The sequence below is a fragment of the Haliotis rubra genome, unplaced genomic scaffold (genome assembly GCF_003918875.1).
Source record: "Haliotis rubra isolate DU_JTF1 unplaced genomic scaffold, ASM391887v1 Scf369, whole genome shotgun sequence".
Classification (NCBI taxonomy): Eukaryota; Metazoa; Mollusca; class Gastropoda; order Lepetellida; family Haliotidae; genus Haliotis; species Haliotis rubra.
The window spans coordinates 953644-981425 of record NW_025767045.1 but is presented as its reverse complement, the minus strand read 5'-3'; the positions used below and the strand labels follow the sequence as shown (position 1 = coordinate 981425).

Below are 27782 nucleotides of genomic sequence, written 5' to 3'. Positions count from 1 at the left end.
AGCAGTTGTATGACTCATACGGGGGAGTTACCTGCCCCTGGCAAACACTTGTTGATAAAAAAATCATAAAAATACCATCACGACTACAGCAGATTTGTGACATAATTGTAATGAAATGCTACACAAGCTTTCGACATATTTGTTCGTTCATATCCCGTACATTTCTCACTAAATGAAGATAAAATGCAACAATAATCACGTGACCATCCATCAAGATGGCGGACGAGGGTGTACTTCCGTTCTTACGATATAGATTGTGAAAAGAAGATTAACGTTTATCAAATGCTGTGGTGTCTTTGGAACATTTCGTGGAGCGCACCTGCTGTGTAGTTCCTGACGTGAATGTACAGACATGGGATCGCGTGTCAAGTATGTCGATAGTGGTTTGTTCGAATACCAGCTTCCGTGTTGTTAGAGACACCTTTCATTTGTCATTGATAACACTTCAATTTTGACAACTGTTGCAAATGTACTTGGGGTGAAGCATCGTGTCAGTTATGGCTATAGCCTAGGAATTCTAACATTCAGAAACATGCGAGTTATTGCATTTGAATTCGGGTTTAGATAAAGTCAAGGAATATATCAGTGAGAAAGCATAAACACAATGTTTTAAGATCCAGCTGGACGTATGAACATCAAAGTTTGGACATTGCTGATCACATGACAGCACACGTACAATACATGGACATCTCCATGTCATGTTCCTGGCATTCAAGTTCACGATACCTATTTCTTTATAATACGATTTGCCATATATGTATGTGTCCACTATGGACTTTTAATCAAAATGGAATCAACATTTTAAAGTTTAAATATTGACAGGCAGTGACGTGGTAATGAGGCCTGGTAATGAAACTATGCTTGTGAAGATTCCCTGTAACCATGGTAACCTTACATTGGTCATAATTTCTTGCATCCTAGTGCATGTTTTTACCTTGACTTACAAAACTACAGGTGTAGGGGTCTGGCAGACATCCATTTCAGGGGTCCTTTCAGGCACTATATATGAGGGTCCTGTAAATAGTAATAGCGGATTAAGTTTTAAGATTTGATGATTATTGTAATAATGTAATTACAAGATCTTTATATTTCTTGTCAAGAATTTGGTACAATGAAATCTAAATTAGCACCTCTTGGGATGCAGTATACAGAGGATATTATAAAAGTGCCCATGTCAAACTATGTTTATGACACAAGTGCCTATATGTTGGTATTTCCCGAGCGAGAGTGAGGGATATACCAATATTTAGGCATGAGTTTCGTAATCATAGTATGATATGGGCACGAATATAATATTCTGTTTCTTACAAAGTTGTCGAATTGAGGAAAATAAACCCAAATCTACTTTCAAACATAGGCTGGCTACCCGTTGTCGCCGCATGTAGAACGCAACGTCATAGAAGAAACATGACGTCATAGCATTGTTCATGACAAAGTGATATTTTGCCCTAGGGCATCGTATGAAAAATATGAACCCTGATATTTTCGCCCTCGTAGGTAATAAATATATATATGCATATATGCTCATATTCTTTGCATTTGTGTGTGAGGGACGTACATTTCTTTGTCATGTACAAAAATACCTTGTCCATGTCATTCCATTCCCTGTTCTTGGTGTCATATTTTGTATATTGTTAAATCTTCTAGTTAAGTGACGGTGGCCTTGATCTTAATCATCACAACAAGGACTTTGACATGGATCAGTTCCATTTACTGATTCGATCATTATCTTCATAATATGGTATTTTCTTTTTTAACAGATTATTCTTTTGAGTCTAGCATAACTAGTCCTATGCCACTGTACCAAGGTGCACGGAAATGTGTCAAAATACACAAGCACCAGAGAATTAGACACAAAAGAGTCTTTGCTTTAATGTTAAACGGAGCCGGTGGGGTAGCCTAGTGGTTAAAGCATCTGCTCATCACGTTGAAAACCCAAGTTCGATTTCCCACATTGGTACAATGTGTGAAGCCCATTTCTGGTGTCCCCTGCCATGATATTGCTGGAATATTGCTAAAGCAGTGGAAAACCAAACTCACTCATTATTGTTAAATATATCTCCTGAGGGCATGATTTTTGGGGATGTCTTCATTCATACATTATGTTTTGGGGTATTGATATTATTTATTTACTTCTACCATTAAGTCACCTTTGTTGCAACTACAAATAATGTTTTTACCTGAGGTTGTTCACATCTGGAACCTACCCCCTAGCACCCCACCTCTAACTAAAAACTGATGAAAATATGCATCATTAGTTTTGATTGGTTGGTTGTTGTTTAACGCCAATATTCCAGCTATGGCGATGGTCTGTAAATAATCGAGTCTGGACCAGACAATCCAGTGATTAACAGCATGAGCATCAATCTACACATTTGGGACACGATGACATTGACAATATTGACATGTGTCAACCAAGTGTATATTCTGAGAAAACACTTGTACGAACATGCTGACAGTTTTTTGAGCAGTTGTTTTCAAAATAAACAACACTGAACCGCAGAATATCATGTGTGTTATCTGCCCCTTTGTTCTTCAGCTGTTATGTAAGAGTATGGTGATTGGTCTGTATAAAAACGTTCACAGTCATTTGGTAACAGCTTGCAGATAATCATGATAATGATACTCAACATTTTAATACAGACAAAATTGACATTACTTATCAGCTTTGTCAGTACATGACAAAGCTGATAAGTAATGTCAATTTTGTCTGTAATTAATGATTACTCCTGAGTTGCAATGTTAAGCTACTCTGTTAGTGTAGTCTTGCAGTGTATCTGCATGTTGCTAGCACCTGTCGCCTGTTTTAGTAGAGGGAAACAAGGGAGAAGGGATCAGTAGACTTAGAATAACTACATCAATAGGTAGGCTTGTTGTGATATGTCTATACACATGATACAGACAGACAGATTGTTAACGTCTCACCATATATACATATAAAACATTACATTCAATTTATACACAGTAAATAAAAGTATGCCACTCCTATATGGAGTTATGAGAGACGAGATATACAACATAAAATGTACATCATAGAATAATTATCAAAATACTATATGAAATGAATATGAGTTAAATAGATCAGGGCTCAATTTAAGATATGTTAACCTACTTGCACCAGGTGCAACCTAAGATAAAAATCTAGTTGCACCAGTCAAATTCCAGTTGCACTGCTTTTATTGCAATATTTAATGTGAGAAATATGCTTAATATATTTAATGTAAGAAATATTAAAAATTATTTAGATGTTTTATTCAGTGTTTACCCACTAAAAAATCGAGTTGCACCTGGTGCAAGTTAGACAAATATCTAGGTTGCACTTTGTAATACTGGGTTGCACCAGTGCACGTAACAAAGCACTAAATCGAGCCCTGTAGATAGACGATGATACAAGCATTAAAAAATATACATTATTTATACAAATATTTTTGACGCAATACAAGCATATTAAAGCAGCTTTTGGCACATATTTTAAAAAGGTGATACATTGCCACTTTACACTTCATGTGTCTTATGGTAGTATTGGTACACAATACACCTATCTAAGCTTTTTCCGTGACACTGATATATCTGTCCAGTACACACAAATATATAGACTGGATGCCGAAAAAATATATTTTTCATCCTGAGAGACTCTCAGATATTTTCAGATACAAAGTTTTTGCCATAAGCATCATTATTACACCTTATAACACAGTGCACTATGCTAGTTTATTGCTTTACAGAACCCTAAAATTTCCTTTACTACTCTTGAAATTAGTTATCAGGGTCCCCTGGACCCTTAGCTTTGAAGGGGCGGTGGGGTAGCCTAGTAGTTAAAGCGTTTGCTCGTCACGCCGAAGACCCAGGTTCAAATCCCCACATGGGCACAATGTGTGAAGCCCATATCTGGTGTCCCCTGCCGTGATGTTGATTGAATATTGCTAAGACTCTTAGTAAGAGTGGTGTAAAACCAAACTCAGTGAGTCAGTCAGCCTTAGCTTTGAAGGACAGGATAGGACAGGATAACCCAGCCTACCCTTGTGTCTGTAGATGTAAAAATTCTGTGTTGATTTCCAAATGTACTGGTAATATTTTCTGCATTTTGTAATAATCAAGCAGAACGATGAACCATGGTTTTTATGAAATACAACTTAATACTAATATTCCACACAGTTACCATGGTAACACATGAATAAAAGGAGAATATGACTTTTATTAATGGACATTGATGAAAATCTTATATATATTTCCTGAGTACAAATGTATGATGATATATCCACTAGCTTCAGATCTTTAGCCAGTCATTGTGAAATACATCCTTGTGGGTAAGAAGTATCTTCCTGAACACACTAATGACATTTGTTGTTCAATATTGTGAAAATAGTATATTAATGATATTGAACCCTATTAGCGTTGATAAATATTTTTCTAAAAAGTGAAATTAAAATTGAATCTTGATTTTGCGTTAACCTTGATTACTTTAATGATTAACTAAGACAAAATCACTCCATCACCGAAAGGAAAATATCTTGGAGCTCTGCCATTGGGCATGACAGACTCTACGGCAGCGGCGCCAGGGGAAACCACTCCCATCTTGCCCATAAACTAAAATTATCTGCTCTTGAGTTAATGAAAAAGGTCACGGCCATTGTTAATCGTGACGCGGACACCATTTGCTAGTATCCTTCCTTGATTATCAAAAGGTATGTTGTTTCACACTTATTCCAACATTGAATCGGGTTGGGAATAGTACTTTGTGATATCGACTCGATAGTTCTGTGGTTCACTACAGCAAATAACAATGTATCCGGACGCTAAATCGGTGGTGCATTCTCCGTGTTGTTGAAGTGTCGAGTGAATCATACAGTACAGTTTTATGCAATATAAAAGCACGCTATCTCCAAACGTAAAGCTGATTATTTGCGTGAAACTTGAACACCATTTTGTCACAGACTACAATGATCTTAGCTCCTTACAATTGGTCCGGACCAATTGTAAGTTTCGATGTAACTTACAACGATCTTAGCCTACAATCGCTTTGTGCAAGTCGATGGCGATTGTAGCCTAAACCTAAGATCGCGATCTTAAGGATTTACAATAATTGTAAAGGCTAAGATCGCTTCTGTGCAAGTGGGCCCAGGACTCAATTTAAGATATGTTAACCTACTTGCACCAGGTGCAACCTAAGATAAAAATCTAGTTGCACCAGTCAAATTCCAGTTGCACTGCTTTTATTGCAATATTTAATGTGAGAAATATGCTTAATATATTTAATGTAAGAAATATTAAAAATTATTTAGATGTTTTATTCAGTGTTTACCCACTAAAAAATCGAGTTGCACCTGGTGCAAGTTAGACAAATATCTAGGTTGCACTTTGTAATACTGGGTTGCACCAGTGCACGTAACAAAGCACTAAATCGAGCCCTGTAGATAGACGATGATACAAGCATTAAAAAATATACATTATTTATACAAATATTTTTGACGCAATACAAGCATATTAAAGCAGCTTTTGGCACATATTTTAAAAAGGTGATACATTGCCACTTTACACTTCATGTGTCTTATGGTAGTATTGGTACACAATACACCTATCTAAGCTTTTCATTGACACTGATATATCTGTCCAGTACACACAAATATATAGACTGGATGCCGAAAAAATATATTTTTCATCCTGAGAGACTCTCAGATATTTTCAGATACAAAGTTTTTGCCATAAGCATCATTATTACACCTTATAACACAGTGCACTATGCTAGTTTATTGCTTTACAGGACCCTAAAATTTCCTTTACTACTCTTGAAATTAGTTATCGGGGACCCCTGGACCCTTAGCTTTGTAGAGTGGTGGGGTAGCCTAGTAGTTAAAGCGTTTGCTCAGATCACGCCGAAGACCCAGGTTCAAATCCCCACATGGGCACAATGTGTGAAGCCCATATCTGGTGTCCCCTGTCGATGATGTTGATTGAATATTGCTAAGACTCTGGCGAGTGGTGTAAAAACCAAACTCAGTCAGTCAGTCAGCCTTAGCTTTGAAGGACAGGATAGGACAGGATAACCCAGCCTACCCTTGTGTCTGTAGATGTAAAAATTCTGTGTTGATTTCCAAATGTACTGGTAATATTTTCTGCATTTTGTAATAATCAAGCAGAACGATGAACCATGGTTTTTATGAAATACAACTTAATACTAATATTCCACACAGTTACCATGGTAACACATGAATAAAAGGAGAATATGACTTTTATTAATGGACATTGATGAAAATCTTATATATATTTCCTGAGTACAAATGTATGATGATATATCCTAGAGCTTCAGATCTTTAGCCAGTCATTGTGAAATACATCCTTGTGGGTAAGAAGTATCTTCCTGAACACACTAATGACATTTGTTGTTCAATATTGTGAAAATGTGTCTGATTCTATGAATTACAGTATATTTTACATCATTTCCCACTAGGGGGTGAAACGGTACGCTCTTACCACGGTATGGTACGTATTGCGGTACAAGGCCTTTGGTTCGGTCCGTTTCAGTTCGGTATATGAGATATGATCATAATACAGAAAATTGATATAGTCAGTGAAAACATACCGATATATTTCACTTTAAACAAAAAAGTAAATCAAATAAAGTGAAATTAAGATTGTGAATCCTCATAACTTTACCTTGCAAACTGAACATTAAAATCTCAGAATTTTATTCAACTTAGGATAAAAGTTGTTTACCAAACAATCATAGATTCAAATCGCTATTATTGGTTTGTATTACAAGGGGGTATGCCGCAGTAGTTGGAACAGTGAAACAAATGCACGTGCGGTACGTGATAAGCGTTAACTTAGACTACCGTAGAAACCAACCCTTCTTTTTCTCGGAGTTCCATTTAATGTGCATACCCCCATGAAATACAAAGCAATAATAGCCATGTGAAACTATGATTGTTTGTTAAACAACTTTTATCCTAAGTCAAATAAAATTCTGAGATTTTAATGTTCAGTTGGCAAGGTAAAGTTATGAGGATTCACAATCTTAATTTCACTTTATTTGATTAAATTTTTTGTTTAAAGTGAAATTCATCGGTACATTTTCACTGCAAACAGACTATAAGAAATGCATAGATTTTGACAAAATGATTTGATTTCTAGACATTTTAGGAAAGATTAATACAATAACAGTACAAATACTGAAAATGCTGATTTTTTATTGCATTACAAGATACTGAACCGAAGGCAAAATACGGCAGTTCTACTTATACCGCAGTAGACCATTTCACCCCCATTTCCCACTGGTAGTTTAAAAGTAGTCTTTCCCTGTTGGCAAGGTAACAAGGCCCCAGGCACTCAGCTCTGAGGGGTTCAGTAGTGCTCACTGGGTTATTGTGCAACTATTGTAACAAAGCAAACCTGATTTGAAGCACTAGCTATGTAGAAGGGTTGTTCTGCTTCTCACTACAATACTGAAGTTAACAGATATCCAGCCAGGCCTTTGTAACAATGTTGCATAAGATTTCCCCCAAATGAGAATTTTATTTCCGCCATGTTGATTTCATCTCAGCAGTAGTTCCCATCATCCCACCCTTGTTTTGAAAACTTGTTTATATTGGGGATTGGGTGTTCACAATGTATGTCATGGCTCATTGTGATCTCTTCCTTTGATCATTGTCGAGAACAGAGATCAAACAGATATAAAAAATATAATATTTTAGTAAACACAATGCAGTGATAAGTTTGGCAGTTTACAATATTTATTATATCGTTTTAAAAAAACTGCTTTAGGTGTTTGGGTGAAAAAAATGTAAACTGGTAATGAAAGTTGTTTGGACTTATAATCACTGTCCTATCATTTGCCTATAACAGGAACATGTCAGTACTATTTTCAAGTCTTCAGTATTGTGAGACGTAAACCTTGAAGTCCACATTTTGCGGGCTGGTCAGATGTTAACTAAATCCAGAATAGCAGTGTATGTCTCTGATGTGCTGGTCACTCTGGCTCGTATCATGCTCATCAAGATTGTGAAGATGAGGCTGTAGGTTATCTAAGTCATGTGATCATATATCATACAACCACAACTCTTATTGCTGACTTGACATACCTGAAATTGTCTTCAGGGTTGACAGAATTGGAACTTTATTTCAAAACACCAATGCCACACATAAATAATTAGTAGATTGAAGTAATTTTTTAATAAGTGACAAATTATCATGGTAATGGGTCATGATGGATAGACTTTGCTCCTGATTTCTCCTAAAATAAATAAAAAGACAATATTCTTTTTCATTCGTGTCATTCAACTTCTACAGCTATCAATGACTGCTCTAAATTTTGTTTCATTATTTTAGACTCTTCTGGATGCTTTTGTGCAACATGCAGAATTCTGTTTTCATTGGTCAGGCAGTCATGCATACAAGTGACTCCTCAGATTGTCACTTGTTTCAAGAACCCATCTTGCGTGCATGTTATGTTGTGTCACTTGTGCTGGGGGACATGTCTCACATACATATCACTTCCTCTACTGATGTAAGTGAAGTGGCTTTATCAAGAACCTCGTAACTACGGTAACTGATTTCCAAATAACGGCGTCATAAAATCTAACGCAGGCATGACGTCAGAAACTTGACACCTGAGGACGAAATGGCCGCTACTTTGGCCTCTTTTATCATGTTTATCTTACTTAGGTATCATATTGAAGTTTAAGGGGTCTCCTAAATCATACACAGATATAAACACTATGGCAGTAAACTGTACTGTCACTGACGAACGAACGAATGAATGAACGAGCGAACAATATTGTGATGACATGTTTCGATACAACCATTCTCTTGGCTGTGTTAACCACGGCCTAAGTTGCTTTGAACATTCTGACAATTGCTGGACATGGTTGTTGAGAGCCACACCGACCAGTGACTTCTACATGCTGTGACATGACCTTGACCAGTTAACATTTCAAACTGCTCATGAATTGTGTTATTCTTTAAAGGTCAGAAGTTAATGACTCCTGTCCAGAGCTCCACATAAGTCGCTAATCTGTGTAAAAGATGCAAAATATGTCACAAGTACCCAATCAATTTTTAGTTGCCTGCATGCAAGTATGCAAGAAAAATTTAAGAGACCAAAAGTATAACGACACTGTGTAGTTATCTGTTATATTCCATTCTATATATCTTTACATACCGGTATTTCTTTTACTGATCAAACGGGGTGGTGGGGAAGCCTAGTGGTTAAAGATACAATAAACTTTGTTTTTTGTTACTCTTTTAACCATTACATATGAAAGATTTGTGGTTAGTCTTATGCGGAACACCAAATTTATTCTTTAAAAACTTGTGGTTAATTAATACCGAGCGATTAAAAGTGGCCAAAAAGTCGCCTGCTTCCCTCTAGCCCGCCAACGAAAGCACAGACAGGTTACGTAACTCTATCGCCAGAGCACTGCAGTGACGTCATATGAGGAACGATTTTCAGTTAGTTGTATAGAAAATGTGTAGCACGCTCATCATTTTGATGATTTCTCGACATCAACGACCATATGCCGAATCGTTGCTTTGTCGTCAATTGCTCCTAGGGGTCGGGCGATGGTGTGCCCATGCACAGATTTCCACAGGACCCGCGGTTCGTGCTAAATGGGTTATGTTTGTGAGTGCGGCGCCGCGTTGTGGAAGCCTGAAACGATATCTTACTTGTGTTCAGATCGCTTCACGGAAGTTAAAGAATCAAAACTACTTACTAGTTGTAGTAAAATATGCATATGATTGATGACCATAAAGATTTTCTATGACACAACTTGTAACATAACGATTTCATCCTCGGAAGTGAGGTTGTGGTCGAGTAACAATAATATTGTAAGTAGTATTATATTGACACCCACCTCGCTGCGAGAGAAATTGTTATGATATAATGCCGCTATTGGCCATCAATAAAATACATATTTTACTACCAGTAGTAAGTAGTTTTGATTTTGTAACTTCGGTGATAACAAACCTAAATACCATTTATCCTTAGACTGGCGGATGTTTCCGACAGGGCGCCATTTTTTAAAATAAAAAATCTGTTAGAATTAATGAGATTATAGTTTGTTTTCATCAAGTTAGAAAATCAAGACTACTTTCTACTCGTTGTTAAATATGTATTGGAATCATAACCAAACGGATTTTTGCATGACACAACTTATAACATAACGATTTCTTCCACGGAAGCGAGGTGGGGGTCGAAGTCACATTACTGCGCCGATAAATTTCTTTGCTACATTCCCATGGTTAATGTCCACTCACCAGTATGTAGATACTAGTCAATGTGCGCCTTTATATTTGGTCTTATAATCCTAATTAGTTTATTATCACACTTGTATGCATTTTGAAACTAAATAAAAAAGCAGACGATCTGCTGATACTTATAGTGAATTTATAACAGAACTGTAATATCTAGACATTTTATAGTTTGCCAATGTGAATCATAATTCGCACACACACCCTAGTGCATGTTGTCTGTCTCATTACACTTCACGGCGAAAACAATGATTCTGTTGAATGCTACGACAAATGAATAAAAACAAAATGCAAATATTAAAATTAAAACAGATTAAAGTTATAGGAACAATATCAGGCCATTACCTTGTTCGAGGAATGTATCCATCAATATCCACAAAACTGTTCCAAATGATGTGTCTGTTTAATCTACGAAAAAGTGATAAATCTTTTCAGGTATTGGTGTATAGTCTCATTGGTCACCCAAGATAGCACACCTGGCAACTAATTGCATAATGTCCGCCTTTCTTTAAAAACAGTAATTTAGTTAGCCAATAATGGGCAATCAATCAATGTATTGCCGGTTAATCCTTTGAAAGAAGGACGTTGTTTTTACGCAGACACCGACACAACAGAGTGTATTCAGTATAGATTAGTAAATCTACATACATAAACACTACCTTTTGACAATTCCGCTGTGTAAGATAAAAGTAATTAATCAATCAGTGTGTTATCGGTTAATCCTTTGATCGATGTTTATAATGTTGAATATTTACTCCAGACACAAGAAATGCCAAATGGGAACCTTTGTCGGGTAATCTAAGTGTGTTTCCACTAATTATACCTGTTATAAATTCATTAACTGACCATCAAGTGAATGATGACAAATAACATGTGTAGGTTTATACCACCTAACACGGGTTACAAGGAGGGAGTATTAATTGCTGTATTGCATGTGAAAACTTATCGGCCGACACTGTTTTGAGAATACAAACAGATTTTTACATGACATGATTAAATATCGAGGCAAAACAACACAGAAATGGGATCAATTTGGATCAGTCATTATACAAATAGGGCCTTCGACACCAATCGATTTTGACAGAATCGCCTATGAAAACAAGTTGTAACTCGGAAAACTAGGCAAAGCAGGAGACAAAATTAAATGAGAGTAGATTGTGAGAACATATAGCTTTCATTTTCCACAACAATTGTCACGATTTCAGGTTTATACAAGCCTGTAAACACGATAATTTACCCCCTAAAATGTAGATGAATTCTGCATCGGCTCTCAAAGCTATTCCTCATATGGCGTCACAGAGGCGCCGCTCTGATTGGTTGAAATTTCGTTCGCGGGTGAGAATTGTGCACTGTTGTCAAAAAGGTCGATTTAAGTCAATTAAAGGTCGAAATGAGTAGTTTTAATGACGGGGTTTCATTTATAACGATGCCAGTTAGTGATTTATGTATTTGTACCCCCTAGGGTTTATGTGACCTTTAAAGCGTTCGCTCGTCACGCCGAAAACCCGGATTTGATTCCCCACATGGGCACAATGTGTGAAGCCCATTTCTGGTGTCCCCTGCCGTGATATTGCTGGAATAGTGCTAAAAGCAGCGTAAAACCATACTCACTCACTCACTCACTCACTCACTCACTCACTCACTCACTCACTCACTCACTCACTCACTCACTCACTCACTCACTCACTCACTCACTCACTCACTCACTCACTCACTGATCAAACGCACTCATCACAGAATCATGAACTTTCATTTACTGCTGAGAATAATTTTTGTCAAAATTTGACTATTTTATTTTCTCTTTTTACATTTTCATGCATGTCATTCAATAACTGTAATAACTATCAATGACTGTGGCAAATTTTGTTTAATTATTTTCATAAATAACACTTTTAGACGCATTTATTGGTGACATGTAGAATTTCCCTGTCTGTGATCAGGCAGTCACACAAATGAGTGACCCCCTCTCAGGTAGTCACTTGTAGTCTCGCGTTACACGTTACATCCTCTACTGTGTACATTGCTGGTGTTAGTTTAAGTGACATGTTGTACACTTGAGCATCAGGAGATGAAGTTAGATTCACACAAAACAGCGTTTTAGGTAGAAATGTTTTTTAAATAATAGTACATTTTTAGTGAAGACCAAAAGAAGATACAATAACCAATATGAATGACACTGTGTGTAAATACTCAACATGCTCATTGGCTCAAGAAATTATCCGCAGCCCTGAGCATAGCTTTTATGATGTTAGTCAATTAATTGGAAAGCAAAGATTCATGTATCTGCAACATTTAGTGTTCATGTATATTGTAAGCTTGTGATTAGCTACCTGTGTAGCGTTTTCTTGTAAGCTATTATCATGTTTTGGGATATTCAGATTCCAAGATGCATTTGACCCGTGAAGATCTGGGGTAGAATAGGTCTTCAGCAACCCATGCTTGCCACAAAAGGCGACTGCTTGTCGTAAGAGGCGACGGATCGGGTGGTCAGGCTCGCTGACTTGGTTGACACATGTCATCGGTTTCCAATTGCGCAGATCGATGTTCATGCTGTTGATCACTGGATTGTCTGGTCCAGATTTGATTATTTACAGACCGCCGTCATATACCTGGAATATTGCTGAGTGCGGCGTAAAACTAAACTCACTCACTCACTCACTCACTCACCACTCTCACTCACTCACTCACTCCTCACTCACTCACTCACTCACTCACTCACTCACTCACTCACTCACTCACTCACTCACCCACTCACTCACTCCAAGATGTAATTTCAGTTTCTAAAATGTTGTATGTGTGTGAACAGCTTCAGATGAGTGTCATGAAGGAAGTAGTTGTAATTTACAGTCCATTAGCATGATTGGGATGTTGTCATACAAGCTTCATGATTAACAAGTCTTCAGTTCAGATGTTTTGTGATTTACAATGCGCTGGAAGTAAAATTGTATGTTTTCCTAGTTGTGCATCAGAGATATCACATTCCTGGACCTTGAAATTCTGGGACAGGGATAAACAAGGACGTTATAGTCTGTTTGCAGTGAAAACGTGCCGATGAATTTCACTTTAAACAAAGAAGTAAATCAGATAAAGTGAAATTAAGATTGTGAATCCTCATTATTTTACCTGGCCAATTGAACATTTAAATCTCAGAAGTTTATTCAACTTAGGATAAAAGTTGTTTAACAAACGATCATAGATTCAAATCGCTATTATTGGTTTGTATTACAAGGGAGTAAGCACAGTAGTTGGAACAGTGAAATAAATGCACGTGCGGTACGTGATGAGCGTTAACTTACACCAACCCTACTTGTTCTCGGTGTTTCATTTAATGTGCATATCCCCTTGTAATACAAACCAATAATAGTGATTTGAAAATATGATCGTTTGTTAAACAACTTTTATGCTAAGTTGAATAAAATTCTCAGATTTAAATTTTCAGTTGGCAAGGTAAAAGTATGAGGATTCGCAATCTTAATTTCACTTTATTCAATTTACTTTTTTTTTTAAAGTGAAATTCATTGGCATGTTTTCACTGCAAACAGACTATAGTTTGTTCGTGTTTTCAGTCTGAGACTAGTTGTTTGTTTTTTAACATGGGACAGCAACTTTCCAGCTCTATGATGGGCTGTCTGTATATAATTGAGTCGGGCGATGGGGGTAGCCTAGTGGTTAAGGCGTCCACTTGTCACGCTGAAGACCCGGGTTCTGTTCCCCACATGGGTATAGTGTGTAAAGCCCATTTCTGGTGTCCCCCACTGTGATATTGCTGGAATATTGCTAAAAGCGGCGTAAAACTAACCTCACTCACTCATGTCTGGGTCTTTGCAACATATGTAGAATTAAGTGTTGTATAAAGTGCTATCATCTGAGCCTCCTCATTCTCATCTACAGACCATGAATTTTCATTCTTCTACTCGCTCACCTACTTACTTAACCACTCTCTGAACCACTCTCAAGGACTTATTCAATCACTCACTCACCCACTTACTTAACCACTCTCTGAACCACTCTCAAGGACTTATTCAATCACTCACTCGTCCAGCTACTCACTCACCACTTGCTCAACTGCCTGCACAACCACTCACTCCTCACTGGACCACTCACTGAATCGCTCACTCAACCTCTCACTCAACCTCTCACTCAACCTCTCACTCAACCACTCAATCAACCTCTCAATCAACCTCTTAATCAACCTCTCACTGAACCTCTCTCAACTCTCACGCCTCTACTCAACCTCTCAATCAACACTTAACTCAACCTCTCAATCAACCTCTCACTCAACCACTCAATCAACCTCTCAACCACTCACTCAACCACTCTCAATCAACCTCTCTCACTCAACCTCTCAATCAACCTCTCAATCAACCTCTCAATCAACCTCTCAATCAACCTCTCACTCAACCTCTCAATCAACCTCTCACTCAACCTCTCACTCAACCTCTCAATCAACCTCTCAATCAACCTCTCAATCAACCTCTCACTCAACCTCACTCAACCTCTCAATCAACCTCTCACTCAACCTCTCAATCAACCTCTCACTCAACCTCTCAATCAACCTCTCAATCAACCTCTCACTCCACCACTCAACCCTCTCAATCAACCTCTCACTCAACCTCTCAATCAACCTCTCAATCAACCTCAACCACTCAATCAACCTCTCACTCAACCTCTCACTCAACCTTTCACTCAACCACTCAATCAACCACTCATTCAAGCCCTCTCTCCACCCCTCTTACAACCACTCTTCCAACCACTCGCTCAACCTCTCACCAAACCACTCACTCAAGCCTCTGTCGAAAAACTCACTCAATCTCTATGTACCACAAACAACAACAACACAATTTACCATACTCATCTCCAGCCTTACAGGCCATGTCATGTTCAGCATAAGAAGCTGTAGACTTGCAGCATGCCAGTTCAAGGCTGTAACAACTCTCTTTGTCATGCTACGATAATCATAAACTTCAAGTCATCATAAAATATCAGCTGAAAGGTAAACAAAGTGTCATCTAAGCCTCTGATTCCAACTTCCAAGGACATCCAGTTAACCCCAACCAAGGGCACTTTACAGTGTGAAGTTGAAGGCCTTGCTAGATGCCTACAGTGTGTACAGACATGCTTGGACTGCTCTGGCCAGAATTGCCAGGGGACGTCCAGGTGTTAACACTGTTTGATTACTTTACAGGAGCTGTCACAGTGATGTATCCCTCTAATTTGGGACATTCATGTCCTAATTCAGCATAACTTGTTGTAAGATATGTTTAGGTGCCACATTCCTGACTAATGTCATGTTTGGGTCATAACTTAATGACAGAGGGGCAGTGGGGTAGCCTAGTGGTTAAAGCGTTTGCCCGTCACGCCGAAGACCCGGGTTTGAATCCCCACATGGGTACATTGTGTGAAGCTCATTTCTGGTGTCCCCCGCCGTGATGTTGCTGGAATATTGCTAGTTAAGTCGGCGTAAAACCAAACTCACTCACTCACTTAATGACAGAACACAAAGTGAAATAACATAACAACATACAGGTTAAAACTTTCTGTTAATTATAGTGCTGTATTCATCATTATCTGCACCCTAGGTGCTGAGGTAATTGACAAAGGACAGTAGGAGAGTGCTCACTAAATCATGTGACTGAACTTTGTTTTGAGCAATAAAGTTGTAAACAAACTTGCTTCAAATATCGATGAAACCAAAATGCCAGTTATAGACACTATGCTATTACCAGAGTATATCTGTGTGCTTTGCATTTTCTATAACACAAAAAAAATATGATCTGTCGTGTAAGATTGATTCTGCTTAAACTATTTGTACCGGTAGGTGGTGCTTATTGGAGCAATGGTGTATAGTTGTAGTTTCAAATTAGTTTTATTGTGAAAGATTTCTCTAAATACGGAACAACTAATAAAATATTTTGGTGATGGTGGTGGTTGATGATGATGATGATGATGATGATGATGTGTGTACTTCTCTTATGGTTGAAGCATGTTGTAACTAGGGGTGGGTATTGCAGCAAATTTTCATATTGCGATATATTGAGATGCGAAAGCATATATTGCGATATGTATTGCAATATATTCCTAGAAGTTTTTTTTAACAGTAAACTACTTATAAATGAGTTAACGATTTATTTATAAAGCAAAAACACAACAAAATCACTATGCTTGATTAAGCTTTAATAAACACGTTTAATCATGACAAAATAAGAACATAAATAATATTTGGCACAAATGAAACAAGGAAAAGAATAATTTAACATCAACAGAGTGGTTACTAGTTTGAACTACTTTCTCCACTCTCAAAAAAAAGCCCTGAGATTTTAGACAGCAACTTGACCTGGTCAGGACATATCAGGGATCATTGGTCATTAATGAGTAAATATTTAAAACAATCTGAATCAAAACATTGCCAAACACTTGAACAAAAATTTAAAAAAACACTTCAAACCGAATTTAACAATAAAGTTAAATGTAAAATCTTTGAAGGGCATGTAGAAGTGGAATGCATAAGAAAAGCAAGATTTATGTATGTCAACTTCATTCAAAAGATAGAAGTTGACATCCATAAATCTTGCTTTTCTCAGTTAAATGTCATTTTCACCACGATCATTCCCACCACCATTACCACAGTTGCCATAATCATCAAGGTTTCCGAGTGTAACAAAGGTTTCCAAATGCATCTCAAAATACCGGTTTTCAATCAGCGTATCACAATACGTATCGTTTTCACGTCTGAACCAGTTAATACCGGTAAACTGGTTATATTGCGCAGCCCTAGTTGTAACATAGGAAAACGTGGAAAAGCAGTGACATATATACTTGGGTTGCGAATATCCAAGAAACTTTTACTTGTCCTTATGACTATGAATGTAAATTGACAAAGTCTGTTTGTTGCAAGTTAAGGTTACTTTTTGAAGCTTTGTGAAGCATGCTATGACAATCTGGCAAGTAACAGACATATGATGACCAATTGAAAATGCTGAGTATGTCGACAAAGAGATGTAAAATTTCTGATCTTTGGAAATTATAATTTAATTTCTGGTAAATTTGTCAGTCTTACACACTAAGACAAGAGGTTAGGGTAGGTTGTTGGAGTTGTAATTTAGGGTATGTTGTTGGAGACAGGAAGGTTGACATGTCTGTTGTTGGAGACAGGAAGATTGACATGTCTGTTGTTGGAGACAGGAAGGTTGACATGTCTGTTGTTGGAGACAGGAAGGTTGACATGTCTGTTGTTGGAGACAGGAGAAAGTTGACATTGACAGGAAGTCTGTTGTTGTTGGAGACAGGAAGGTTGACATGTCTGTTGTTGGAGACAGGAAGGTTGACATGTCTGTTGTTGGAGACAGGAAGGTTGACATGTCTGTTGTTGGAGACAGGAAGGTTGACATGTCTGTTGTTGGAGACAGGAAGGTTGACATGTCTGTTGTTGGAGACAGGAAGGTTGACATGTCTGTTGGAGACAGGAAGGTTGACAAGTCTGTTGTTGGAGACAGGAAGGTTGACATGTCTGTTGTTGGAGACAGGAAGGTTGACATGTCTGTTGTTGGAGACAGGAAGGTTGACATGTCTGTTGTTGGAGACAGGAAGGTTGACATGTCTGTTGTTGGAGACAGGAAGGTTGACATGTCTGTTGTAGGAGACAGGAAGGTTGACAAGTCTGTTGTTGGAGACAGGAAGGTTGACATGTCTGTTGGTCGGGTCTGTATTAAGGGGGTGTTGGAGATCATGAGATTGACAAGTCTGTTGGTCGGGTTGGGATTTTGTCAGAGCTCAGAAGACCAGTGAAGCTGATTTATGCGTCCGTTGATACTCACTTAAGGCATATTTATTTGCGACTAACAGGATCAGGTGGTCAGGCTCGCTGACTTGGTTGACTCATGTCATCCTATTCCAATTTTGTTGAATGATGCTCATGATGCTGATCACTTGATCGTCCGGTCCAGACTCATTGATTATCAGACCGCTGCCATAGAGCTGGAATATTGCTGAGTGCAGTGCTAAACAACACACAAACAAACAAACAAACAACACAAAACAAACAAAAACAAAAACAAACATCACACAAACAAACAAACACAACCTTACAAACAAACATATTCAAACAAACAAACAACACACAAAAAAAACAACGAACAAACAACACACAAACAACACAAACAAACAAATCAACAACACAAACAAACAAAACAACACACAAACAACACAAACAAACAAACAACAAACAAACAACACAACAACAAAACAAACAACACACAAACAAACAAACAAACAACACACAAACAAACAAACCTTACAGTGACATATTCTGTTCAAATCATAGTTTTAAATTAAATTTTAGTTTTAGAACAGTTTTGAATAACAGTGCTTCTAGCATCTATGCTCAAGTGTCTGTTGATGCTGGCACTTTACACGTGTGACTTCATATATAAGTGAGCTGCAGTACCTGGTCACTGTTTTGGTTGTTTTTCATTCTTTCATTTTTTACAGCTTGCTCCAGGATTCCAACTCCACTTTTTCTAATGAAATACAAGCAAATTTTAATCATGTTCAATGTTTACATTTTGTTCCTCTACAGAGAGAACCCGGTCAAGTTGTTTGAAGTGTTTGTGGAGGTGGCCAAACCTGAACCTGGGCAGGGTGAGTTTCTTTATATATATATTTTTTATGTTATCATTGTTATAGCTTGTTGCAGTCTAAGTAAACTTAGGCTCAGTATTATTCGTGACATTGCTATACTGAGTCTAACAAACCTTAGTAGAAGGTCGCGTCAGCTAACCTTTTGACTGACCAATCAGAACTCAGCTTACCAAATTGCGTAAGGTTATTATTCGCACATACCGTTTGAACCTTTACCTCCAAAACTTGAACTATTCCGAATGCTATTTTCAGCACGATCCTTTCCGAGTGATACACATGGAGGACGCAAGGAGTAAACAGTCGCTGAAAATACCATTTTTTGTCAATATTCAAGGATGTCATCTTGCGAAAATAAGAGCTAATAGTAACCATGTCATTAGAAACCACTGTAAGGATATATATACCGCAGGTCAAATATCTGTGTTTTATGCGACCAGGGAAGAGATAATTCAAAAATGTTTTGTAAGTCCCCCAAACCCTAACAAGTAGTTGTTGTCTGATTGGTTAAATCGGTTTGTACTTCTTGCGTTTGATTGGACAGTCATAGGTCGCTCAAAGGTTAGATGACGTGACCTTCTACTAGGGTTTGTTAGACTCAGTATAGCAGTGTAACGAATAATACTGAGCCTAATTTTACTTAGACTGTAGCTTGTTGTGGAAGTGTAAACTACAATCTGTTTGGATGAAAACTAGAAATCTTTCAGCTTACGCAGTGGGCTTATGAATACCTATATAAACTAAACTAAACATGCAATTTGACTGGGCAAAATTAATGTCCCATTGAGGGTCATGACTTTTTATTAATATTTAACAGAAGATCATGATTTTTCATTAATATTTAACTGCTTTTCATCAGTACTCGTTGCATTCCATCAGCTGATCAGTAATCAGTATTCCAACAGTAACCATTGCATCCAACAATAGTCACGCCTTTTCATTTTTCAGATGCATTCATCCTGCAGAAGTATCCTCTACAATACGATGATGAGGTGAGAGAATCAATATATTTAGTTCCCCTGACTAAGTGAAGTTATTTTGCATACAAATATTAAGTTGCCATTGAAGGTTACTTTGTCAGAGAAAGGGCAGTGCATTTAACAGATTGGGAACTATATTTATGATCATGATAGAATTTTGTTGACAATTATTATCAATATGTCTATATTGAAATAATGAATGGTCCTTTGATTTGATGGTAATGATGTCATGTGACCATGCTCTACTCAACATTTGGTAAGGACTGTACATGGTCCTCATTGAGTATATATACATTCAGTGTTAATGAAAACACTGTGCCAACTATCTCAGTGGCTTTTGTACTTCACAAGTAACAGATAAATAGAGGCTTGAGCTGCTTCTTTAAAGAACTGAATTGTAGAAGGTTTTAATTTTGAAAGTTAAAATCTATATTCTCATATGAAGAACATCCTTCATAGAGACAGTTTTCACCATTTTGACCGGCCTCTCATGTCGTATTGTATCACACAGATCTGCTTGAAATTATTTTGGGTCTACAACAGGCCTTTCACTTTCAGATAACACACAGTGAATGTGTAATTGAGTATTTATTCCCCTTGGTAAATTCTTCTGTTAGAATAATAAACCTGGGTTACTGCTTCCTTCGAATATGTAATATAGATGATTTGTTCCACAACTTGCAGGGGAATTATAGACCAGGTATATAGTTTTCCAACCAGCACGCATTTACAGTGGAATGAATTATCCCTTACAAATCTGCCACAGAATAGGTCTGGCATAAGCAGAGACAAAACAAGGATTGGATGGTTGCCATGGTTTCCACTATGTCTCCAGACTGGTTATGGCTCAAATGTTACATTTGTGATTATAATTTCTAAGTAACATTCAAGTTACAGTGCTTTTTGGGGTTGAGTCCTATCTTGGATTCAAGTCCAAACTCTAAGAATGAAGCCACCAGCGCATAAAGTTAGCAATCTAGCCCATTCATCCACCACAGCTTCCGCAAAAATTCAAATTAGACAGAAGGGTAGTCTAAATCATATGCGGGTACTTTATGAACCCCTGTGACAAGGGTAAATCTGCACGTCTTCTATGGCCAATAGCTATGAATACACAATATCTTTTAGAAAGTGGTCAAATGTAACAATCGTTATGGTCGGGACCATACTTTCTCATTAAAGTACAGCTATGTAATTATATATATGTATATGGATGTATGTTTTGTAGGCTATGGCTAAAAATGGTATATGTTTTATCCCGTTTTACTGTAAATCAATTTATAAATTTTATTCGACTAACGGTGTCAGGTGGTCAGACTCGCTGACTTGGTTGACACATGGTATCGGTTCCCAATTGCACAGACCGATGCTCATGCTGTTGATCACTGGATTGTCTTGTCCAGACTCGATTATTTACAGACCGCCACCATATAGCTGGAATATTGCTGAGTGCGGCGTAAAACTAAACTCACTCACTCACTTATAATTTTATTATTAGTTGTTGGTTTTAGCATTATATCCTGAGTTAATACATTTTTATATACATGTAAATCATCTTTGCAGTGATTAAAGCATTCAGTCTAATAGTCAGAGGTACAGATATGCTGCGTATCTGCGTAAATTACGCAAAAAGTTATGTGAAAACTCAATACTTATTAAGTCTATTGCTAACAAGTATGCATGAATTTTTGTAAATGCTCAATATATTAGATCTTACATGCGTACACACAAAAATGTCAAATCATAGCTTGTGTACAGGTGCGTAGATAAACTAACTGAGGTATATTGAGGGGTTCCATTTCAACACATGAACAAGGTGACTTGCAGTCTTTCTTATCGTTTCTGATATTACAGATCAAATATAAATAACATTTAAACCTTATAATAGTTTTACAATTAATGGAAAATGACAAAATACCCAATTGAGTTTGAGTGGGGCAGGTACAAATTATTTGGTTACTCAAAGGAAAATTAGGATACCCTATTTAGATGGACACAAACTAGTGCATAACTCAATGATCCAAAACGTTATCTGTAGCTCTGAATAGTGCAAAACAAGCAGAAGCAATTGTGTTGTCAGCTGATGAGGAAAAGGTAGTCAGCTGGTTTGCATATTTGTTTAGGGTTTATGAAAACTTGGCTTGATGGGCAATTAAATGCAGCAGAATTTATATGCAATTTGTTAATGTTGTGAATCACCTGTTTGCCGTGCCCCAGTTTGTTTGCCATTTATTATTAACAGGCTGCCATGAAATAGGTGGATTAGCTCAAACAAAACACATTCTCCTGACTGAACATGGTGAAGCTTTCTGCTTCAGTTGAATCAGGAAGTGATGTGTGATGGTTGAAATGAAAACTGTATTCCTGTTACATGGTTTCTGAGTGATTTTGAAGTGTTGTCGTATTTAATTGTGAATATTTTATGGTCAGAGCTTGTCAGATCACTATCTGTGATAGAGGATCAGTATTTGGATTTGACTACTTGTCGGAACTATTTGGTTCACGTGTTGTAAAAAATGATGTTACATTTGTTCTAAAAGCAAACAATTATATTTTCATGAACACAATGCCATTTAGAAAGTGGTCAAATGGAACACCTGATATATTTGGGATTACACTTTCTCGGTTAATTACAGATTCTAGTACTTTTATGACCCATGAAGGTCCGGGTTAGAATTGGTCTTCAGTATCCCATGCTTGTCGTAAGAGGCGACTAACGGGATCGGCTGGTCAGCCTCGCTGACTTGATTGACACATGTCATCGGTTCCCAATTACGCAGATCAGTGCTCATGCTGTTGATCACTGGATTGTCTGGTCCAGACGTTATTTACAGACCGCCACCATATAGCTGGAATATTGCTGAGTGCGGCCTAAAACTAAACTCACTCACTAGTACTTTTATTGGGTTGAGTTCCATCTGGGATTTGAATCCACACCCTCAGAGTCAGGCACCTAATCGCCAGCAAAGTCAGCAACCCACTCCAACACTGCAGCTGACTGTACTTTACTGACAAAGTGTAATCCTAGACATAACAAGGGTTAAATTATATATTCAATCATCATAATAAATATTTTTACCTGTTTTCAGGAAGTACTTAAGACAATACCAAGGTTTGTCTACCCTTGTGAGATGGACTGGTGAGTTAGTCTTATTTTGTTTCTTCTTTCCTTTCATCTAAGATAATTTGCTCGTTTCAAATTGAAAATAGGAGATATTCAGTGTTTTACCTCAGTGGACACCCAATTATTAGCTTTAAGGGTCCTTGCAGGCAATATGTGGGTCCTGTGAAATGACAAGCTAGAGAACTGTCCGTTTTGATAATTTCTTCAGAGTAGAATGAATCATTGATCATGTGGTGTGTTGGAATTGGTTAAATTCTCATAATTGAGAGCCGAAGGTGGTTCGATCCCCCGACACCCATACCAAAAAAGACGCTAAAATATGGTACTTGTTGGTCCCTGCCTGGCGTTAATGCATTCATGGGTACAACATGGACTTATCGGCTCGGGGAGTCAGTATAATGTGTCTGGAGTGGGGTATTCATGCTTCACTGGTGTCTTTAAGATATGGTATCTCAGTGGGCTAGCACTATAATGCCAGCTTAAGTCTGGGCTAGTAAAGCAGCCACACATACACATATATTGTTGATGCAAACAAGCGTTCCATATTGTTTGTGTTCGATATTCTCAAGCACGACGTTAAACCTAATTTCACCTCACCTCAGAGTAGAATGAATCATTGATCATGTGGACTGAGGGATTAATTGATGCTCGTGACTGCTCTGAAAGGAAAAATGAACACACAGCAAAGTCAGATGTGTTGTGATTACAGTGAATTCTGTGTCTATTCTCTACATTTGTGCGATATGTAAAACCCTGAGATATTGATTTTACACCATGTACTCTTAAACATGTAATTTAGAAAAACAGTATGTTCATCTCCTAATTGAAAATACGAAAAAGTTGAAATCCCTGAGTTCATTATTCATTAAAATTTGATTTTTTATCTTTGAATTGACTCATTCTGGCCTTTAACAGATATTTACTTTAGCGAGTTAGCTTGTATCATTTTGTAAGAACTGTTGACACATCGGATGGAATGGCTCACCATTTCAGCTCCAACGTAGATCACTTCACGTTTGTGTTGACGGACCAGGACAGTCAGTATAGATTTGGTTTCTGTCGCCATGCAACCGGTGCACAGACCTGTCTGTGTGTTATCAGGTAACACATTACTCACGATTCTTGCCGTGTTGGAAACGACCATGAATTTTGTAACTAATTCCAATCTCAAATAAAAAAAAAAATTTTTTTGGTTTTTTTTCAGTTTGAAAATGGAATGTTGAAGTCTGTTAACAGTATCAATGAAAACAGTTTTTTTCCCACCCGTCTTAATTCAGTAACAATAACCTTTGAGTTAACTGAGACCCGTGAAGATCTGGGTTGGAATTGATCTTCAGTAACCCATGCTTGTCATAAGAGGTGACAAACAGGATCGGGTGGTCAGGCTCGCTGACTTGGTTGAAACATGTCCTAATTTGATTGATGCTCATGCTGTTGATCACTGGATTGTCTGGTCCAGACTCAATTATTTACAGACCCCCGTCATAAACCGTAGCTGGAATATTGCTGAGTGGAGACTAAAACTATCTCCCCTTAATGATCTTTTGCCTTTCAACCCAATTATGAATAAATTCATAATAGATTTAAAGGATAGACTTCATTTTGGGGTACTGCCTTGAACGATAAAAGGTCATAAATTTGCCTCGCCTCACCTCTTTACTCCATCATCCTTGTTTGAATGTTCCATTTAAATAATGAATTCCTTCCTTTTTTCAGTTTCTTGCCATGGTTTGAAGTGTTTTACAAGCTGCTAAATATGGTAGCGGAACTGCTCAACCGGACAGATGACAACAGCCTGACGCCGCTGCTGGAGAACACGTTCAACCATGAGATTCCCATGCCAGGGGTGCCGGTCACCATCCTTGCCCAACAGGAGGTAGGCTTCAGGTCCAGATAATGTAACCCACTGAGGCTTTTACTCACATTTTATCACACACTGTGGATAATTGATCATTTTGGGTCAAACATCAAGAAATAACAAATAACAGACATGATGAACTGTTTGTTGGGTGCAAGACACCTGAAAATGAAGTAAGAATCAGGGCTCCTTTCCATTATTATGGGACTCTCTATTATCGCTGGGTTCTCTATTATCGCTGCACGCGAAAACATCGGAAAAGCAGAAACACCACGCCCCGCATTGGCTGTTTATATATGCAAATTACGTAAAATATATTCATCGCTCTTGAAAAAGTTATTTATTTCATTGGAATGTCATGTCTAATCGTAGAAATATCAAAGCATTCATCTTTTCAGTAAGTTCTAGAACATTTTGAAACTAGTATGACCCCTACTGACATTACATCTAGCATTAATCAAAACTTACTTCGTCAAGAGTAATCCTGCGACAACTATAAGGTCATTTGCATATTTTCCGTGCTAAAAATATAACAGGAAGTGACGTATTATGCAACTTCACTCTACACACGGCAGCAACTGGTATGGTACGTTTTAAGGCGGAAAAACAATATTTTGTAACGTTATTGTTACCTTGTATCCAAATGAATAGAAGTTTCAGATGTTTGGGTTAAAAACATGATGATATTACTAATGTGAATGAAATTCCTAAATATGTTTTAATGATCAAACTATTTAGATTCGTTACTTGTCTTAGTAAACGTTTCACAGTGTCATCTGCTTGTACCGCGTGCCATAGTAAGAAAATAGCAATACCGCGATAATAGAGAGTTGCTTCAATATCCGGGTCAAACAAGAAAATTGGAATTGCCAGAATGGTATTAAACGAGTTGTGACTATGTGTCACATTATTTGTGACAGAAATGAAGATTAAACATCAGTCAACTGAAAATATATAGAAAATGCTACATGTCAGTAGCCGTTCATAATCCTGATGGCGACAACATTAACTACCGCGATAATAGAGGGTCCCATGATATATGTTATTTTTATAATTTAAGAAAAAAAATTTCTGTAAAATATTTCAGAGACTAGATGTTAGTCTACTGTTTATATTGCCTTATGTGTTGTCTGTTTCAGATGTTCAGCTTCACAAGTCCAGATCTCTCCCAACTACCCAATATTCCTTCTAGTGTAAGTGGCTGCCATGATTGTTGTAACATTCAGGAAGTTTGATGGGAGTGGTCTCCCTTTAGATAATACTGTCTAACAACTATTCCCCATTCAATAAAATAATAAGTTGTGAATTTCTGCTAAAGTTATAACAGTTACCTTTTAAAACGGCCATTCCGGCTCATTTCATCAAGTGAATTATCGATGTTCTGATGTGACTTGTAATGCAATGGTCTCCGAACCTAGTGTAGAGGTAGTAAACACTAAGATCTGATTCTATTAACGATGTATCACTATTAACAGCTTGTGTTGAGTCATCTATGTGCCTCTATCTGATCATAGTATCCCTGAACCCCCACCCCCCCACCCAACCCGATCCGCCAATGGTCAGTACATAATGCTATTCTCTTCTGTTTTCAGCGTAATTTAACTGAATACTACAATGCAATAGACACAAACAATATGATGGTCATTTTTGCCAGGTGAGTCCCATTTATTAAGGTATCTTAATGTTCACTGAAACGTAAGTTTCCTCACATACTATTGCTGAATATTAACCATATGTATTCCATTATTATTGTAAATGTCTAAAAAAAGACATCCAGGTTAGAACTGGTTTTCAGCAATCCATGCTTGTTGTAAGATGTAATTAATAGGATTGGGTGGTCAGGGTTGCTGACTTTATTGACACCATAGTAACCCAATTGCATACGTCAATGCTCATGATGTTGGTCACTGGATTGCCTGGTGCAGACTCGATTATTTACAGACAGCCACCATATAGCTGGAATATTGCTGAGTGCGGCTTAAACTACAGACAAACAAACGAGTATAATAACCTGGAGTGCTAAGCTGGTGTCCTGGGGTCCCTCAGGTCTTCCTTATGCAGACAATTTCATTTATAATGAACAGTGGCGGTGGTAGCCGAATGGTTAAAGCGTTCGCTTGTCACACCGAAGTCCCGGGGTTCGATTCCCGACATGGGTACAGTTATAACAAACTTAAATTTGTGGTCCATTTGAGTTTGTTTAACTGTAGATTACAGTAATTTGATTCAGGAACCCTGTCAGTCGTAAACTTTAGCTCTGTCGTTATGACAAGGATCTGTTTCTTGCAAAATGTCAAACACAGGGTGGCACAACTATAATGAATCTTCAAATACAAGTACCAGTAGATTTTGCAGAATACAGCCGAACATATCCAGATATATTGGGTTTGGATAAACGGGTTTCCGTTGTCTGCATTTATGTATCTATGTATACAACAAGGTGACATTGTTGATTATTTCAGTATGCTCAATGAAAGGCGGTTGTTGTTTACATCGAAGAAACTGAGTCGGCTGACGGCGTGTATCCATGGAGCAGAGTCTCTCCTTTATCCTATGCATTGGTAAGACTTCGCAGAAGTATGAGATATGCATCATCTCTGAAAGCGCATGTTAAATCTCCACATCATCATCGACTTTGCAGACATTTTTGATAGTTTTAGATGTACAGATCTACTGACAGTGTTATAAGGGTGTGTCTCTCGGAAGGTGCAATAAACTTTGATTAATACATTCTTTATTACCTTAAACTATCTTAACACAGTTAAACATAGGAACAAAAACATATCAGAGATTTAAAAAATGATTGGCTTTAATGCATCCTCAGACAACCAGAATAATGCTTATTTTTAAATTTATCCTATCTCACGACTTGCACCTCTCTCTTGCTTAGACTTTAAGTGGAATGACTGTAAACTTTTTGCCATAGGCCTCCTTGTCC

The 27782-nt window shown here is 37.6% G+C and overlaps 1 protein-coding gene across 4 annotated transcripts in view; it reads left to right on the top strand.

The window, feature by feature from the left end:
• Positions 1 to 214: 214 nt before the first annotated feature.
• LOC124285754 (DENN domain-containing protein 1B-like) overlaps positions 215 to 27782 on the top strand; it is a 66499-nt gene continuing 38931 nt past the window's right edge. For all 4 annotated transcript variants that reach the window (XM_046722027.1, XM_046722028.1, XM_046722026.1 and 1 more), the window contains exons 1-9: positions 215 to 369; positions 18824 to 18885; positions 19831 to 19874; positions 22952 to 23001; positions 23980 to 24087; positions 24703 to 24862; positions 25984 to 26037; positions 26437 to 26498; positions 27307 to 27405. In XM_046722027.1, coding sequence (XP_046577983.1) covers positions 353 to 369; positions 18824 to 18885; positions 19831 to 19874; positions 22952 to 23001; positions 23980 to 24087; positions 24703 to 24862; positions 25984 to 26037; positions 26437 to 26498; positions 27307 to 27405 — 656 coding nt within the window. In that variant the 5' untranslated portion in view covers positions 215 to 352. The remainder of the gene's footprint in view (positions 370 to 18823; positions 18886 to 19830; positions 19875 to 22951; positions 23002 to 23979; positions 24088 to 24702; positions 24863 to 25983; positions 26038 to 26436; positions 26499 to 27306; positions 27406 to 27782) is intronic.